At 52.1% G+C, this 18,133-nt stretch overlaps 4 protein-coding genes across 4 annotated transcripts in view; all 4 read right to left on the bottom strand.

Annotated features, from left to right (window-relative positions):
- Positions 1-1,608, bottom strand: part of BBA_02684 (acetoacetate-CoA ligase) — a gene marked incomplete at both ends in the record, with an annotated part of 2,654 nt that extends 1,046 nt beyond the window's left edge. Inside the window, 3 exons of the mRNA XM_008597781.1 lie at positions 18-758; positions 825-1,340; positions 1,498-1,608. Coding sequence (XP_008596003.1) covers positions 18-758; positions 825-1,340; positions 1,498-1,608 — 1,368 coding nt within the window. The remainder of the gene's footprint in view (positions 1-17; positions 759-824; positions 1,341-1,497) is intronic.
- Positions 1,609-2,613: 1,005 nt separating this feature from the next.
- BBA_02683 (uncharacterized protein) lies at positions 2,614-4,216 on the bottom strand (the record flags this gene model as incomplete). Its single annotated transcript, XM_008597780.1, has 4 exons — positions 2,614-3,070; positions 3,175-3,505; positions 3,562-3,698; positions 3,960-4,216. 4 exons carry the CDS (start codon positions 4,214-4,216, stop codon positions 2,614-2,616), a joined length of 1,182 nt encoding a protein of 393 aa, XP_008596002.1.
- Positions 4,217-4,319: 103 nt separating this feature from the next.
- BBA_02682 (uncharacterized protein) lies at positions 4,320-5,045 on the bottom strand (the record flags this gene model as incomplete). The annotated part of the gene is made up of 4 exons (XM_008597779.1): positions 4,320-4,337; positions 4,406-4,708; positions 4,816-4,887; positions 4,950-5,045. 4 exons carry the CDS (start codon positions 5,043-5,045, stop codon positions 4,320-4,322), a joined length of 489 nt encoding a protein of 162 aa, XP_008596001.1.
- A 708-nt stretch (positions 5,046-5,753) lies between these two features.
- BBA_02681 (FAT domain-containing protein) lies at positions 5,754-17,442 on the bottom strand (the record flags this gene model as incomplete). The annotated part of the gene is made up of 3 exons (XM_008597778.1): positions 5,754-17,084; positions 17,141-17,298; positions 17,388-17,442. The coding sequence occupies 3 exons, from the start codon at positions 17,440-17,442 to the stop codon at positions 5,754-5,756; spliced, it is 11,544 nt and encodes a 3,847-aa protein (XP_008596000.1).
- Between the last annotated feature and the right edge of the window lie 691 nt (positions 17,443-18,133).

The raw sequence follows: 18,133 nt of genomic DNA, 5'->3' as shown, positions 1-18,133 counted from the left end.
CAGAGAGAGAAACTTACAATGTCGGTGCCGCCGCTCATGTTGGCCAGCTGCGTGTGCTTGTGAAAGCCAACGTCGTAGAACCAGTCAAACGTCTGGTCCGGAAGCACCATGCCGGTGCACGTCACGGTTCTCAGCGTCGACACGTCGGCCATGTCGCGCGGCGCCAGCCCCTTGCTGATGAGCTCGGCCATCCACCGGGGACTCACCCCCAGCACGGTGACGCCGTATCGGGCGACGAGCCGCACCAGCACGCCGACGTCGGGCTTGAGCGGGCTCCCGTCGTAGAGAATCGACGTGGAGCCGCTAATCAGCGCGCCGACGGCCGACATGTACATGATCCAGCCCGTCGTCGTGTACTGCAGCATGACGTCGTCCGGGCACATGCCGCGGTGCAAGACGCTCTCCTTGTGGCCGGCGAGCAGCATGGGCCCGACGCCGTGCACAATGGCCTTGGGCGCGCCGGTGGTGCCGGACGAGTAGTACACCACCATGGGGTCCTGGAAGCCGACGCGCACAAACTCGGGTGGGAAGCCGTCGTCCGCGCCGGCGGCGGCGGCGGATGAGAGAAAGTCTTCCCAGCGCTCGACGCGTGGTGCTAGGTGCGCCGTGTGGTAGGGTGAAGCGGCGAAGCGTGGAATGGCAATCATGGACTCGAAGCTGCTGCAGTCGGCGACGAGACCTTGCAGCATGCCAGACATTTTTTCGCGGAGGTCGATGATGCGGCCGTTGTAGAGGGCGCCGTCGTCGAAAAAGACAAACTAGGTAGGAACTGGTGAGCAACAAGTTCGGGGTTCCGCCGCGCCGTCTACTAATCGTCACCTTACCTTGGGGTTTATTTGCGTCGTTCTCTGCAGCAGCCCGTTGATGCCCATATCAGTCGAACTGCTGCTAAAAAGGCCGCCGAGCCACGTCGCCGCCAAAAACACCAGCAGCGTCGTGTACGAGTTTGCGCCCACCGCCACGATGCGATCACCCTTTGTCACGCCGCGAGCTTCCATGGCCGCCGCAAGTCTGCCCGCATCCCGACGCAGCTCGCGCCAGGTCACGGCGCGCTCCTCGCCAGCACCGCCCTCACGCACCTCGACCAGGGCCACCTTGTCGTCCTCCTTGCCGCGCGTACCCCGCGTCCCCGCGCCGTGCTCCAGGCTGCGCCGGTATAGGTAGTTTTCGGCAAAGTTGAGCCGCACGCCCTCGAACCAGCGCGGCAGGCCGTCCACGGGGATGGCCTCGTCCACCACCCGCGAAAAGGTGCCCTCGTGAATGGCCCGCTGGCCGTCCCAGACGGCGCCCCAGAAATCGGCGCGTTTGGCGCAGGACCAGGCGTAGAGCTCGTCAAAGGTCTACATTTTAATCGCCAAAAGGCAAAAGCAACGAGGCTCAGTTAGTCAAAGAGAAAAAGAAAAGAACAGGGAAAAAAAAAAAAGAGTTCCCGGCGTGACGAAAGAGAGAAAGAGAGAGAGAGAGAGCGTAGAAGTGGTGAAGCGGGCTCTTGCTTACCTGCATATTCAAGCCGAAGCGGCTGTTGCAATTTTGCATAAACTGCCACATTTCCGTCGTTTTGGGGTTGGGATGCTCCCAGAGCTTGCGAGGCATGGTTTCTAGATCCATGGTGTCTTGATGTGCTACGACGACTTGGTGATGATGTTTGTTCTGGGTAAGCCGTGTGAGCCGTGCTGTTCAGCTTATAATCTCGGCTGTCCGATCCCGCTCCGTCCGGGGTTCTTGTCTGGGGTATGTCATACTGGGGAATAGTGATAGTGAATAGTTACCGTATAGTCCGTTCTGACGCGCTAACAACTCGAGAAATGGCGCATACAGAAGAGTTTCGACCAAATTACCACTTTTCTTTTTATTTTCAAAGTTTTCTGCTGATTATTCAAGTTTCCATTACGCTCAATCACTTTCTTGTTAACCCGTTTTCAGCCGATTTTGTAGTGGGTGTGGTACCGCTACGGCGTTGATCCTCCGTGGGCTGGCAACTGGATAGACCCCGATCGGCGCTGCTGCCAAGCCCTTGATTACTCCAACTTTACGCCTGCAGATAAGTACGGATAGTGCTTCTGGAATGAATGATGCCGCAGTGTGAATTTTTTTTTAAAAGTCCTACTACTTTGCCATTTCGACCGAATAATACTAGGTTTATCGCTGAAATTTGTGAGGAAAATTCGGCCGAATCAGGTCCTCTTACTACCAAGTACCACTCAAATTACAACATCTTCCTTGCTCATGAAGCCACATTCTAATCAGCCTCGCAAATCCCACCCCCCAAGGCCGCTCTTCCCGCCGAGCTCAGGTCGGGGCAGTTTTGCATTATGCCGAGAGATCACCACTTCCGCTATTTCCGTCCCATGTATTCGTATAACAGGACGATACATGAACCACAATGAAGCGGGCCAATATCGATTGGATTTCTTTTCGTATTTCCGCAAGTCCATCTAAACGGGTTCTATAAACTTCAGGTCAAATATTGGCAAAGCTTGTCAAAGCAAAAGGAATATTTGTCAAAGAAAAAGGAACATGATGCCAAAGACTCCTCACAGCTACTTTTGCCCTCACCCGTAATCCTTGTTTAATCCATCATCTCCTGCACAATACTCGTACAATCATATCCAGCTAGGCTAGACGCAACAAGTCCACCTGCTCGAAATCCCATTTACCCACTGCGTCGTACTCCAGGAAATCCCGAACAAAGGAATCAAAGTATTCCCCCGGCACGTCTGCCAGCTCCGCATTTGGCCGCAGCCGCGGCGGCACCATCACCGTACCGGCGGCCTCCTCCCACGGCGACTCGGGCGGGCTGCATACTTGCGGTGCGTCGTCGTCGTCGTCGTCGTCGGCGTCGTCGTCGTCGTCTGCGGGCCCCCCACTACCATCGTAGAGCTTCTTTCGCGAGAGTATCAGCTCAAAGAGCGGAATCGCCTTCTTGACGGCCGGTATCTCGCGCAACTGGTACAGCGCCAGCATGGCCTGGCTAATGGATATGCGAGACATGGAACGGACCAGTTCCGACTCTGAAGGGTCCAGAGCAGCTTCGAGGTGTAGCGCCAGCAATGCCGGCACAGCCGTCATCCTAGGTTGGGACATGGGGGTCAGCCAAGTTTTTTTTTTTTTTTTTTTTCTTTTGCAAAAGGTGTTGTTTTCTGTGCAAGGTTCTTTGCAATGATTGATACGTACATTGGAATTATGAGCTCACTCATCATGCCGTTGGCTAGGAGTCTTGCGGTTACGCCGTCGAGCTCGAGCATGGCAGACCGGAGTCTCTGCTTCGCAGCGTTGCTTTTTGGCGCATCCACGCACCGAAGCTGCCGCTGGATCAAGCGACATGATGTGGCTTCGTATCTGTAGCTGGTGCCTAGTAGTTCCAAGTAGTGAATGTTGCTATTTGGTGACTGGTCGCCAAGCTGTAATTGTGTGGCGAGTGATGTGCGCCAGGCATTCAACGGTCGCATCAACGACGCAAGATCAAGGCATGGATCCTGAGCAATCTTGGACACTACTACGCCATCTGGATTTTCATCATTAGAAACTTGTAAAAAAGTTAGAAAGAACTGCCAATCTCACAGATTTTTGCCAATTTGCAAATGGCTATAAACAAGGCTTTTTGCTGGCCAGTGGTTGGAGGCACAATGTCTCGATACTCTGGCGGTATTGGCTCCGTGCTCCAGGCGCTCGTCGTCGGCGTCTCCATAGCTGGAAGACTATTCATGTATGCTGTATTGCGAAACTCGGAAACTAAATGAAAAACATGGCGGCACTTTTGCAACACCAGCCATCATCAGCCCCCGTAATTGCCAGAGGAAACCGCGCTGCAAGATTTTCAACACTTACGTAAAGAGACCATGCAATTCTTGAATACATTCCAGAGCTATCATTAGACTCGTCGTTTCGATTCAAACTTGAACAGGCTTTGTTAGCTGCGCGGCCGAAAAGAGCGGATGATAAGCAGGGGACACACTCACTGGCTGTAGAGTTCAAGCTTGGTGGCGAGTCGAAGGGCATTATAGAGCCAGTAGTTGGAGTCCTTGTCCGTAGGCTGCTCGGCGAGAACTCTGGTCATGAGAATCGATCCTTGAATCAACGGCAGAGCATCGCTCTCGACACCAAAGTCGCAGAGTAGAGTGGCTCTCGACGCAAAAGTGGCTTGCGCCTCTGACCTATCAACAAACCCGCACTGCTCTATAATTTCGTGCGGCACGTATAGGCTAGCGGTTGCCATGATTGTATACAACAAGAATAGCGAGCATGTTCCGGCTTCAAACTTGTTTACGAAATCGACCTTGTCAATGATGGGCGAGCACGGCTCCAGCAGTACGAAATAGCTAGTGAGAAAGGCGACGCTGCGTCACGCCGTTAGTAAACCGGGTTGGAAAAAGTGAGAGAAAAAGATTAATCGCGTCTCTCTCACATGCATGGGCGGCAAGTCGAAAACCCTCTTCTTGCTCAGGTATTCCTTGTCAATGTCGTCCAATGGAGGCGTCCCATGCCCATCGTCGGCCGAGTCAAACGGTGTCCCGGTCTTGTCATTCTGTTCATCATCAAGCGCGCCATCATTGACGGCCTCTTTCAAGATGTGATAGTAATGAAGCTGCGTCCGAGATTGATGCTTGTCCATCGAGTCCGGCGTCGGCGCATGCCGGGACGAGCCGCCGGGGCTGCGCGACCAAGCCAGCGATGAGGCACGCAGCGGCTGCGCCTTTGGTGTGTTTGCCTACATTGCGCCGCGCATTAGTACTTTTTCGTCATTGAACCTCCCGATACGCTGCCATAAAGTGCTATCCCCGCGCGCTCGCAGTATCGTGCAATGTGTAAACTCACAATCGTCTGTTGCCGCTGCTGGGGTAATGCGGCACTGATGCTTCTCGCGGCCTCACCGGGTCTATCAGTTGTCTCGGTCTCCGGTCAGCAATTCATTGTACCGAGTACTGAGAAATACACAACAAGTCACTGACCTTCTGCGGCGTCTGCGCGTCGCGATTGTGCAGCTCTCTGCACAGTTTCGACTTACACAGCCGCTGCACGGCACGCCAATCGTCGCGGCGTCGCATTTTGTTTTGCGGCCACGACACGGCACGCAGGCTTTGGTAGGTGTTGTAGAGGCCATGATTGCGCAGCTTTATATTCTCATTGAGACTTTTCGAGACCTCTGCATTAGAAGAGATTGACAGCCGCAATTGGAAGGAGTGGTGAGTGAGCGGCGTGGACTCGCCCATTTAGCGCGGCGATTTGGGAAAAGCCGCGGCAATTCGGCAATATCCCACTCGGCCTTGCCCCAACACAGTACAGTGTATCCGTATCGTCAAACGAAGTGAAGGGTTTCCCATTCATCTTGATCAATTTACTTTCCTTCTACTGACAAGAAGGGCGCTTCCTGTTGCCTTTAAAAGTCTCGTACATAAAATATGCTACCTCTTCGGGTCAATGACCTGCTGCTGTATACTGGAACGAAATATTCGCTAGTTTACTGTGAATGCGTTACTTCCGTCGAAATGTTGCCACAAATCTCACAACGTCACATTGCATAGACACCAAAGTAAAACTCATACATTGTATATTAAAGCAAATTAACTTGTTTGTGAATAGTCCCATGCCAGGGGCACAATGTCCTTGAAAACTCCTTGCCATAACTTTTGGGCCCTTGGAAAAAATGATCAAAAATACATAGTCTCAAAGTCCTCCGTCCTCCGTCATCATCAACATAAACATAAACATAAAAAGAAACGAGAAAAAAATTTGACAAATAAAGTTGCCATCAACTATAGATATGGCATCCATAAAACATCACACTGCGCCAAATTCATTGGATTAACTGCCTGGGCCACCGCATCAATGACTGTCTGGTTGGCAGGCAAGTTGCCCGACGGGTTGTGAGCCAAGCTTGCAGCGCGCTTGACAATGCTATCGCTGTTCACCTGCACCGACTCGCGTAACTGACTCTCGCTGATACCGTTGCGGTGACTGCTCGTGAGCCAAAAGATCATTTCATCTCGCACAAAGAGCGTTAACGCATGCTCTAGCTCGTCCTCGGGCTCAGTCAGGCATCGCGCGATAGCCATGACGGCGCATGCAAAGATGCCCTCCGTGGCCAGAGGACCCATCAGGGTTTGCAGATTCGGCGTAAGACGGAACGGCACCGGCTCTGGGTTATGGAAAAAGGGCTTGTTGGCTCCCATAAACGACATCAGCTCGGAGCCCCAAATGTTTCCTGATCCACGGGCAATATTCATCTTGCCCGGGTAGCGGTTGTGCATAAACAGAATGTATGTCATGAACGTTAGAGACGACAGCTGGTACGAGAATTGGCGACGGAACAGCCAAAACTCAGCAAACTGCGGAAACACCTTCTGAAAGTACTCCAAGACAACTGTAGGCGGCACCCACTTCTCTTGAATTGCATTGAAGACCTCGAGGCGTGCCGTGGGTGTGAGCTCTGCCTTACCCTGGCCCTTATTCTCAAGCACACCGCGGAGCTTCTCGAGCGTGAACAAGACCGGCTCATCCTTTGACATGCCCACACGTCGGCAATGGTCTTCGTAAATTCCATGCAGCGTAATGTACGACGTATCCTCTTGTACGATCCTGATATGAGGCGCCAGAGGGACCATGAGTGGCAGCGTAAACTGCAAGTCGCGCCGTCGACTCTCCTTTTTGCGTCCCAGCGTCTGGTTGAGCTGGCGAAAGAGCTGTAAGATTCGCTCCTCACGGCGACAGTGCCGTGCGGCTGGGTGCTGAACAGCCCACGAATGAACACTGCCATCGTGACCACGCATCTTGAGACGACGATACGATGCACTGATGGAGCGCACCAGGTCGACATTTGGTAGGAAGCGCTCGATGCGGATAAAGTCCTGGTTCTTGTCCTTGTGCTGCAAGTACTGGCCTGGCACCTCAACTTCATCAAACTTCTGGTACCGAAATTCGCTCAGGTGAGGCGAAAAGGCCTCGAGAGGCGTGTGACAGATTCGGCGATCCAGCTTCTCCTCGAATTTGCCACGCCAGCGACGCAGCTTATGGATGTATTCGTACATTGTTGGCTTGACATCCACAAAGTCTGCCTCAAACGACTTCTTGATATGGCTCGGCAGAATTGTCTCCGCAAATCGCGTAATGTTGGTCTCGGTCGCCGAAGGGAGCTTAACGCTTCTAGCGAAAGACGGCGGCGTGCGACTGACATATGTCAAAGCATCATTCAGTAGCGCCACAATCAATCTATAAGCATCCTCGTCGGGTGGGCACTTGAAGTGCTTTTGAATTTGATCGACCATGGTTTCCATTGACAAGGCCAGCAGAGGGAATGCTGTCTTGAGGACCGCCATAATTTCTTCCGTGAGCTCCCACGGAGGCTTCTTCCCGTTCTGCCCAGTTTGCGCGGTCTGCGCAGTTTGGCCTGGGGGTTTGGCATCGGACCCGGGCACTGGAGTAGAGGCTGCGGCTACAGTAGCGGGGGTTGCTGGCGTAGCCGCTGAATCGCCCTCAGTCTTGACAACGACATCGCCATTGTTGGCGGTACCAGGACGGGATGCGTTGTCGGGTTTGGGGGTGTCAGACTTGACCACAGACGGCGAAGCACCCGCCTTCATGTTTGCCATGGACTGCTGTCGCTGGCGTGCCTTCTCCTTGGCTTCCTGATTCTTCTTGATGACCAACATATCTTCTCGGTTGGTGCGGAGCTGGAAGTACAGTGCTTGTGGGTAAGACTTGGCGATGCTGAGCAGAATTTGGTACACACGGGGTGCCTCCTTGTGACCCAGGCCAGTCAGAAGCTGCGGAATGTACGTGATCCAGTACCACACGGGGGTTTCGCCCTTGAAGTCATCAAAGCCCATGGCAATGCTACCCTTGGCATCGTCGAGGCTCAGAAGCCACAAGATGCGAGCCAGAAGCTTGCGTGATTTGGCATTCTTGTAGCTACCGGCGGCTTGCAAGTACGATGTGAGAGCTTGTCGGGCCGCATTCAGGTCCGAAGGGTTCTCCTTAAATTTGCGGTCGTTGAAATGGCCCCATTCGGCCCATGCCTTGGCTGCACCAATATCAAAGTACAGAGCCGTTCCATACGCCGCGTCGGCTTCATCCTTGTGCTTCAGCTTCTCCTGGAACATGCCCTTAAGAGTATAGAATTCCGCCTTCTGCTGAGGATTGAAGTAGTTGAGGTTAGTATTGTTGATAACGTCGAGACCACTGTTGAGTTCTTCGGGATTTTCGTAGTGGCACTTGGCTTGCTCACGAAGCTTCAAAAAGGCTTCTTGGATTTCGATGTTTGGCAGAGTGTAAATGCGACTGAGCTGACTTATGCAGACATCCGGCAGATTGTGCTTGCGCGCGACATGGGCAAATCTGTTAATGATCCAGGCAGTCTCATGGTAGCCGCGGTAGGCAAACGAAGATGCAGCGCCACCGTTTTGCCCTCCCTGCGGGGGTAGCAGTTGCAAATACGTTTGATTGATCACGCCAAAGATGTGCTGTCGCCAAGTGACAAGATCCTGCCAGGCAGTAATGTCATCCCAAACATTGGGGAGACGGTCGCGCCAGGCACCTAACAGCAGCTTGAGCTCGCCCGACTTAAGATCAAGGTTAGCAGCAGTAGTGCTTGCCAAGCTCTGGCAGATCACACTAGCATCATGCATCTCAACAAGCTCCTGGAAATTCTGCAGCAAAGGTATATGGGCATTGGTCAATCGGTCAGGCAGCTGGTGCCACTTGCGAATCGAAAGTTGAATGGCCTCATCGCAGACACGGCCGAAGTCGGCAAGCGTCTCCTGTTGGTTGTGGTACTTGAGCAACGACATGAACGCCTGGAAGAAAGCCCGGCGGGGGGTAGGCGCATCCATGACGCCCTTGATGATATTATCCAGAGCTTCGCGGTGCTGCTCGTCCTGCCACATCTCCGTGTTGCGCCAGGCGCATTCCAACAGAAGGTCTTGGAAGTTTTCGTGTTTGGCAAAGTCTTGCAGAATCTCCCACTGCTGCAGCTTCTGAGCACAGAGAACCCAGTGATCCTCCCAAAGCATGTATTCTGCTTGCGAGAAGGGAATGACACCAGTTCGAGCCTTGATCTGTGCATTTTCATACAATTTCTGGGCCTTATCCCACATACCATTTTGCTCGTAAGACAGGCCGGCGTTTGTCTCTACAAACTGGCAGCGGCGCCGCCACGTTCCATAGAACAGGTCATCTTCCTGCAAAGCCCCGTACAATTCGACAAGAGCGTCCAGATTGCTTTCTCGAACAGTAGCTGAGTCACCCATGGGCTTGATGGCGGCATTCTCTAGCTGTACAAGAGCGGCATACCACGCATCGTAGGTCTTGGCCTCAAATTTGAGCACATGGGGGGGCAATTTGCAGTCCGGCCAAGTCCTGCCAGCCCCTTCGACGAGAGACTGTACAACATTTGGTCGCTTGTCAATCTGGCGGCTGTGGTAGTCCTTGGTCAAAAGAGCGACGATACCTCTCTCGAGATCGGCACGCTCGTCACGAGCCGTAGCAGACCAGAACATTGGGAACATGGTCTGCCATAATTGGTGAGCGAGCTGATTGTCGGCGTGCTGCAATTGTGCAAGGGGTTCGATGACATCCTTGACCTTCACATCACCCAACTCATGGATGAAGCGGCGGTGCTTTAACATCAACTCATCAAATTTGTCATCCGACATGGCCGTGGGCTCACGCGCAGTATCCTTGGGGTAGACCGCTGCGAGTTGCGATGCAGTCAAGACTCGGTAATCTTCATGGTGCAGCTGGATGGCTGTGTTCATTTCCATGGCTCCGAATAGGAGCTGCGAAGCTTGCGCTAGCCAATATGAATCAGCCAGGGTGTCCCAATTCTGTGCAGTCAAAATGTAGGATAAGCGGACGCTGGCAGTCTTGGAAAGGCTCTTGTCAAAAATGGTCATGAAACGGTTGCGCATCTCAACATCAGCGGCTCGGGTCCCGATCAAGAAAGCATGTTCCATGCGCACGGTAAGTTCGGTTCTCGTAATTCTCGGGTCTTCGTAGATCTTGATCACCAATTCCAGAAACTTGGACAGCATGGTAGGGTCCTGTCTGTGTTCAAAGCAGAGCATTTTGTGAAGAACGGCCGTCTTCTCCTTAAGCGTCGGCCACGAGCCTTCTACTCGAAATACCCAACCTTCAACCATGTTCAGGATCTCCGTGCAAAGATCAATGTGCAGTGACTTTTCCACCAAGGTCGCCAAGACGCTGAGAAAAGGTCTTCTGTTGTCCCCCAGCGTCTCCATTCTCAATGCAACAACTTGGATTTCTTTGATCATCAATCGCGTCTGGAGCTCCAGTTCATACGCAGGAAGCTCGCCGGTGGTAGCGGGAGCATCGGCAGCGCGCTGAGATCCGCTGGCGGCGTTTGCCAAGGCATTGTAATGCTGGACGTGTTCACGAGCATGTTTGCTCTGCAGAGCCTTCATCAGGGAAGGAATGTGCCGGTCAATAATAGCAGGCTTGCGGTCTTCCAGAGACCACAGAATGTTGACACCGGAAAAGTAACAGGCATTGTTCATTTGATCGGTCGCGATTTGAGACAAGTATTGAACAATCTCGGAGCACGACGGTTCAGACTCGCCATCCGCATCAGCGTCCTCCATCGGGGTGTCTTCAGGAATAGCCTCCAACACACGCTTGACGGTTGATCTTAAATCGCGGCCATCATCATATTTTTTGTCTTCGAGATGCAAGCAATCTTGAATCTCGGGGTTTTCAGACCTGAGGCACTGATCCAGCACCTTCCGCACAGCGGGGACATTCTTTTGAATCCAGTCATCTGACTTGGCATTCAGAAGGATGCGGACGACTTGCAGAGTATTGATGATGCTCGTGAGAAATTTCTCATCATACTTCTCCTTGTCTGTGGGATCGGCATTGAGGATGACTTGAGTCTTCTCACTGGCGAGCATGACGTCGGTGACATTAGGAAACAAGTCAAGCTCCAGATCGCCCCAGTACTGAGGTTGCACCAAGTGGTGCAGCAACGACATGGCCTTTTTACAAAGCTCGCTGGATGTCTGCGGTACGGGCATAGTCGTAGGAGTTGGCTCCCGTGGCTTGGCAGAAGGAAGCACATAACGCTCATTCAGCTGAGCGATAAACTCCACGAGGAACTTCAGCATCTTTTGCCGGAAACCCGGAGGTATGAGATACTCGGGGACCGTCTTGGCAGGTGCCGGTGAGACGACTGGCTGATCTGTGCTATCAAGCTTTCGCTTCCTAGACACGGGAGAAACTGACCCGCCAATGATACCGCTCCTGCCTTCGACGCGCCATTGCTCCCAGGTCCAGATCAACCACATCATGTTGAGAGCCAGTTTCTTGTGCTCATGGGAAGGGTTTGGTGGCACGGCAACCTTGCGCAGAGAGCTGATGATGAGTACAATGTACTTATCACGCGCTTCGTAGAATAGCTCCGGATGCTTCACAAGAAACTGGAAGATGCTCATCATTTGCTGAACATTGTGTCCTTCGTCGGCGAGAATGCGGCGAGGTACAACTTGCCAAGCAGGGAATTTCTCGCTCGGCAGAGTAGCACAGCGCTTGGGCAGCACGGGTGCGATGAGTTCAAGAGCTTGCGTCACCAAGGCACGTCCTTCGTTCTGGTTTGTCTTCAACAAGGATAGGTACACTTGATTTACAATCTTAGTCGGCGTTTCGTAGTGTGCAATAAAATAACCGATGACGACGTAAGCGGCATGCTTGTTGATAATATCCTCCAGACGGATATATGTCCAACCGAACTTGATGATGTCCTTGCGAGCCTCTTGCAAGGTGGTGTAGTAATATTTGACAAGCATTGCCGAGAGTTGGAGAACCTCAAACCTCGTGTGATCAATACCAGCTGCATCATCTGAAGCCATGTCTGGATGGACCTTCCAAATCTTGGAGCTCACAGCATCAATGACTGCTTTGTCCATGAAACGTTGTGATTTGTCTTGCTCCGGCCGATTCCAGCGTCTCATGACATCCATTGCAACGATTGGGTTGACAATATTGTGTAGCAGGAAATATTTCGTCTTATTCGAGACATTTCTGGCGGAGTACGCATCTAGGCAACGGAGCACCGTGCTTCTCCAGAAGTCGATTGAAGAGCTGGAAATGACATTCTTGTAGATGAACGAGAAAAGCGCCTGGGTCGAGCGGAGCTCCTCGGCCGTGACGGGTTCAATGAGGCCGAACAGCGCGTCCAAGTCCTTTGGAGATCGTTCCAGAGTCTTGACCAAAACATCCATGAGCTGCTCGGCTGCCTGGTGAGCAGGAAGGCGCATGGCGGCAGGACAGGTATAGCTACAAAGGTGGCTCTCAAGATCCTTGCCTATCTTCTTCAGCCAGTTCAGATACTCCTTCTTGTCCATCCATCCGCATGCATCGGGGTACTGCGAAAGGGAGTGTAAGATGTGAATGGTGTTGACCATGGCAGTGAATTTCTTCTCGTTATTCTGGCCAATAACCTCATTGCACTTCTTCTGGAGGGTCTCAAATTCTGCTGCAGCAACCTCGCGCATTGGGCCGCTGTCAGGATGTAAGAGCACTTGGGCAAGGAGTCTGCCGTACTTAAGTTCATCAATCTTGCTGATTAGAAAGCCCCAGACTTCCTTAGCATATCTGTTCAAGTACAGATACATGGGCTCCCTGAACGGACTTTGGTGTGTTCTTCTCAGTCGATCCTCGAGCTCAAGCAGAGTATTAATCAGTCGCTCTTTGAAAGTCTCGGCCTGAGGGGGTAGGAGATGGAAAATGTACAAAATAGCTGCGATAACCTTCATTTGAGAATTTTGCTCGAAAAAAGTGAAGGAAATTTGCTGCCAGGCGTTAGGGTCAACTATGCCATCCACTTGATCCAGCAAGCGCACACCAATTTCGACTTTGAAGTAGCTTGTAAGTAGCTTCAGTAGACGAGACAGATTTTCAAGGCCGTTGACATTAAGTCGCTTGGGGTCTGACAAGCTCTGCAAAACGGGACGCAGACCACCTTGAAGTAAGTCCTTAGGTAACCTCCGATCGACCAGCAGGATAGATTTGAGAGCATCGTTGGCCGCAGCAATTGTAGGCTTCGAGTCCGAGTAAAGGCACTTGAAGAAGACTGACAGGATCTTGCCCTTGGTAGGACCGTTGTTGAAGTCTTCGAAGGACATGGCCATGCTCAAAAGCTTGATGCAAGAAACGCGCAAGTTGACAATGTGCTCGTGAGTGCGGTACTCCGCTGGCTTATTGGCCAACGACTCGTCACTGGCATCGGCAAGAGCAAGTGACTCCATTAGCAGTCGGTTGAGGTTATCATCAAACTTGACCCAGTCGCTCTTGAGGCTCATATGGTACGTCATGGCGTTGATATATCCAATCTGGATAGCAAATGGCAGAGCGCGGAGTGGCTTGGCATAGATGGGTTGCAAGAACCGGTCCTTGTACGGCTCAACCAGTTCCCAGACTTCACAGCTGGCAGCCTTGGCAATGAGCTCGAGAGACTCCCTTGCTGTCTCGCGCACAAACTTGTTCATGTGAAACAATTCATTGTTGAATTGCATGCAGATTTGCGCGAGACTTGGCTGCTTGACTAGGGGCTGCCCCTGCTGTTGCTGGACAGGCAGCGCGTCCTCCTTTTTGATGTTCTTGGTGATGCGATGGAGGAGCACTTCCAAGCTGGTTTGGGCAAGGCATCGCGTTTTCTCGGGGAGATCAGGAGGCATGTCCTTGATGACATACATGAGCGAGCGGATGAATTCCATCTGCTTCGTCGCGACCCATTGATCGCCGAAATCAAGTTCAGTGAGAAGAAAGTTGATGCCGAGGCTGCCTCCGGCCTTTGTAAACCATTCTTCCTCATAGCAGCTGTGGCAGAAGGTGCTGCTAAGGTGACTAAACAGGGGCAGGCGGCCGACATTGTCGGGGGAGCCGAACACGGTAGCAGCGCACTGGAAAAGGTCGTGAATGGCAGTTTGAGCTGCTTCACGAACATCAGGGTGGTCAGAGGCCAACGACTCGACAATGGCATCGGACAGTACACGAGTATCGATGAAGAGCGGCCCTTCGCCGGCCTTTGGATCGAATGGACTCGTTGTGCGCTTGAAGTCGACGAGTGACCTTCCAATCTCGATCAGGGCGAAGTGTCTGCAAATATTCTGCATGAAAGCCGAAGCACTCTCTTTGAAGTCGGGAATCGAGTAGGCAAACATGACGGCCTTCAACAGACGCTTTGTGATTTGATCTTGCTCATCTTTCTTCGAAACGGACTTGTCGCGGCTCAATATCTCAAAGGGCGCAAAGTTGATGTCGAGTTTACGGGCAAGCAGATCTTGGGCCTGTAATCGAACAACACGCGGCAAATTTTCTGGTAATTGATCGTACCCGATGCGCAGCTTCAGCTGAGTTTTGATAAAATGTAGCGCTTGGCTCTTATAATAGTCCTCGCACTGCTTGGCCTGGTTGCCTTTGCCGTTCTTGACAACTTCCATAAGCTTCTGAATTGCAAAGTCGATACCCAAATCGGCAGGGAAAGCTCTGTCATTCTTGGAACCAATGAGACGAACGTCAAAGCTGGAAGAATCGTCTGCATATGTCTTATAGGCGAGTGGTACAGCCGCGGACATGAACTTGCGGTTTCGACCTCCCAATTTACCGAGGATGCGCATGGTGGTGTGCGCGTGGAAATGATTGTAAGGATGCGGTCGCAGATGGTCAAAAAGCGCAGTCATGAGCTCATCAATCACTGGAGCCATGATCGGATCAAGATAATCCGTAGTTAAATTGTCGACGCAAAGTTCGAGTGTACGAAGCCCTTGGCCAACTAAATCGGTGCCGGCGCGGAGAGCAACGACGAGTGGACGCATAAGGAAGCTCAAATGAGGCAGCAAATGACTCAGTCGAGCAGGCACCGTCAGACAGAGCTCAACGTAAAGGTCCCTTTCCGCTGGCTTACGTGCAGCCATTAGCAGGTTGTTGAGAACGTCGAGCAGCATTTCCAGCAGTGGCAAGATCTGCTTGTAGAGCTGTTCAAACTTGCCGCCTCCTATGCTCCTGAAAAGTGCACGAAGAAGGAGGAAGTAGTTGATAGGCTCCTCTGCCTTGGTCGAGAGCTCAATCGACTTGGTAACGATATTGACCACATGGGGGAGGAGAACCTGCTCATTTTGACCGGCAAATAGAGTCACAGCCATAAAGGCCAGCTTAAAAAGACGGATCAAAATGGATGCCTTCTTGACATCGGCCGAACCAACCTCGTCGATTCGATCCATGAGAAACTGCAATAGCATGCCACAAAAACTGGGCGACGTCGCTTCGCTGGCTAAGAAAAACTGGGGTATATGTAGCAGCGCGGTATGCTCAAAGATCATGTCGTAGAGGTGTGGAATTTCTTGCTGGAAGACTTCATGGAAGGTAGCCGGGTCAATGCAGTGAAAGACCGTGGCAAATGTCTCTAGAAGGTCCTTCTCCTCTTTCGAGCTCGATATCATGTAGAAATTCGCCATTTGCTCGACAGGTGAAGAGTACTGCGATTCAGTCGCCGGCTTCTCTATTTCATAGTATCGAAATACGTAGGCTCCTTCACGGAAGAGTTTGACTATTACGTTGACCTCTTCCGCAGTAAAGCCATAGGCTACTTCTTGCCAGTGTGAAGGCGCGTTTGCCGGATCAATCGGTGTTCCCACATTGCAGGTTCGCAGCTGATAAAACGTGTTCTTGAGCCCATTCATAAGGTTTTTGAAAAGAAACTTGTTATCAACGACCGGGTCGGAGCCTCTGTCGCGTGGGTGCGAAGTCTTGATCGGCATAGCAGAGAATATGTCAATCTCGTCCCAGTCAGGTGGACTCTCTTTGTCCGCGAGATACGTCTCCGACGCACTGCTCTCCTGCTGCTGGTGATAAATTTTCGAAAGCTTAACGGCATTGGGGTACTGGCGGTTCATGGAAGCAAACTTGTCCCCAATGGCGTTGAGGATCATCATGAGATAGTGACGGGCATCAACCTTATTAGGCAGCTTCGCGATGCACTCTGCCATGTTAAGTAGAAGCTTCGCACTCATGGTCTGGAAGCTGGTCCCAGGAAACGGGTCCTGCAGATTCTTGGTGTAGACTTCTACCGTCTTGCGTATCTGCTCTGGGCTCAGGGAGTCTCGCACGTGGTGTATTAGATCCGCGAGCATGCTATAGGCCAGGGGCCTCATCGTCTCGTATACTGTCAATCCATCGCCAGTCAATGTGCGCTCATCGAGGAGCTCGTCGATTTTAGGTAGGAAGATTTTCCGGCAATTGTAGTTAATAATGTGTCGAATTGCAATCAGAAGCTCCTTGCGCGTGCCGGACTTCTCCTTAGGACAGTCCTTAAGCAGTCGCACGACGATGTCGGGCAGGCTCGGCAGAAAATCTGTGAGTTGTGATGAGTGTTGTCTGAGCAAGTAGGCCAAGAAGCTCATCGTTTTGACTTGAGCAGTGATAAAATCGCCAAATGCCGCCCGATTCTTTATGAGAGGACTGACACCAGTGTGAATCTTGCCTTTGGCGGCGGCATCTGCGTGCGCTTGCTTTTGCGCGCTAGCCTGAAGCTGCAGTGCTGACTTGATGAGGGGTACAAAAGCCCGGACATTTTGCTGAACGGTATTACGGTACACCTGAAATATAGACACCACTATGATTGGACACTCTGACAAGACTTTGAAGGACTGCATCCCTTTCAAAAGAGGGCGATTCTGCTGTTGGGGGTCGGCCCCGAGCTCGGTGACTGATGCAACGGGCGATGCTGGTCGAGGTGACTGGAAATTCTGTGAGCCGCCGGGCGTGGATGGCGCGCCCCCAACCGCTAAAGGAGGGGAGGCTGCATTGTCTAGCTGTTCGCGCACTACCTTGTCCATTTGCTCGAAAAGCTCCTGGATCAACGACAGGAACTGCTGGACCTTGCCCTGCAGTACTTTGTGCTGATGGCGCATAATGTCGGATGTGATTTTGACGCATAATGTGGCATTGTCCTCGTTGTCGGTACGCACTAGCTGCATGAGAAGATCCACGACTTCAATGGCATAGGGCTCGAGAGGCTCGGCGGGCGAGGGCGCGCTGGGCAATCTGTGAAGAACTTCCAGAATACAGTTCCGTAGTTTCTGCGCACATGTTAGCTTGTCGGCGGATTGAGAGATGACGATGCGCTGCCACAAACCTGATCTGGTGAGTTGCTCTGGAAGATGCATGGTCCACGCAAGATGTTCACGAAGATGGGCATCAACCTCTTCAGGAATGGAGGGTATATGGGACCAGTTGTGTAGTGGTCTAAGGAGTCGCGCAACGTGGTAGCGGCCTCTACTTTGGATTTGGTATCTGTGAAACAAGAAAGTAAGCGTTTGTTGACCCAATTACGCTTGCGCCTTGCACGCTGCAAGCCACTGCGACAACGGTGTTGTTCATACCTATGTCGGCGCTACTGAGTCGCTTTACGACATCATCAATCGTTGTCCCCGACATTTCTGCATTATAAGCGCCCCTAAGACGCGAGAAACGCTCTCATTAATGGGTGCAATGCTCGGGAAGGACGTCGAGGGCGGCTCTGCGCAGCCGTCCGGGTGGGGGGTTAGCTCAGAGCTTCTAAGCTGTTGTATCGTGCGATGCGATTCGATATTATTCGTTTTCGTAATCGTTATATCCTCAAGAAGTTTGGGCTGCACAACAACAGTTTGAAGTAGCGGTAGAAGGCGTATTGGTGGTGTTTGCGCGAAAGAAAGGCCTCTGATAGGTGATGTTCATGGGATATGTAAAAGAGTCGTGGAAATGCTAGGCGCGTAGAAAACTAGTGAGAGTCGAGAGTGCTGGGGACTCCTGCCGCCAAAACTAACTGCGCTAGGGGTTGCAGGAATAATAATCCGACACTAAAGAAGGACACACCCTCGCGTCGGGGGTAAATCTAGTAATCTGCGGGATGATAAGCCACGAGCTTCTCTATCGATAAGGCAGAGTCGCCCTTATCACTTACACTGACCAAGGACAGGCAGCGGTCGAGTTTTATTTCAATATAAATTTTCCACGTATACATATTTGTTTTGTCAGAGCGTTCTCATCGACTTGCTTTTCGCTCCGACACATGGCCCCAAATAGCCGGTATCGTGTGTACCTTCGTGCAGCGCCACGCGATCGCATGCCTGAATGTGCCATCGGTTCA

This window comes from Beauveria bassiana (assembly GCF_000280675.1).
Source record: "Beauveria bassiana ARSEF 2860 unplaced genomic scaffold BBA_S00005, whole genome shotgun sequence".
Taxonomy (NCBI): domain Eukaryota; kingdom Fungi; phylum Ascomycota; class Sordariomycetes; order Hypocreales; family Cordycipitaceae; genus Beauveria; species Beauveria bassiana.
Note: the sequence above shows the minus strand (reverse complement) of the source record. Positions and strands in the feature narration are given on the sequence as shown.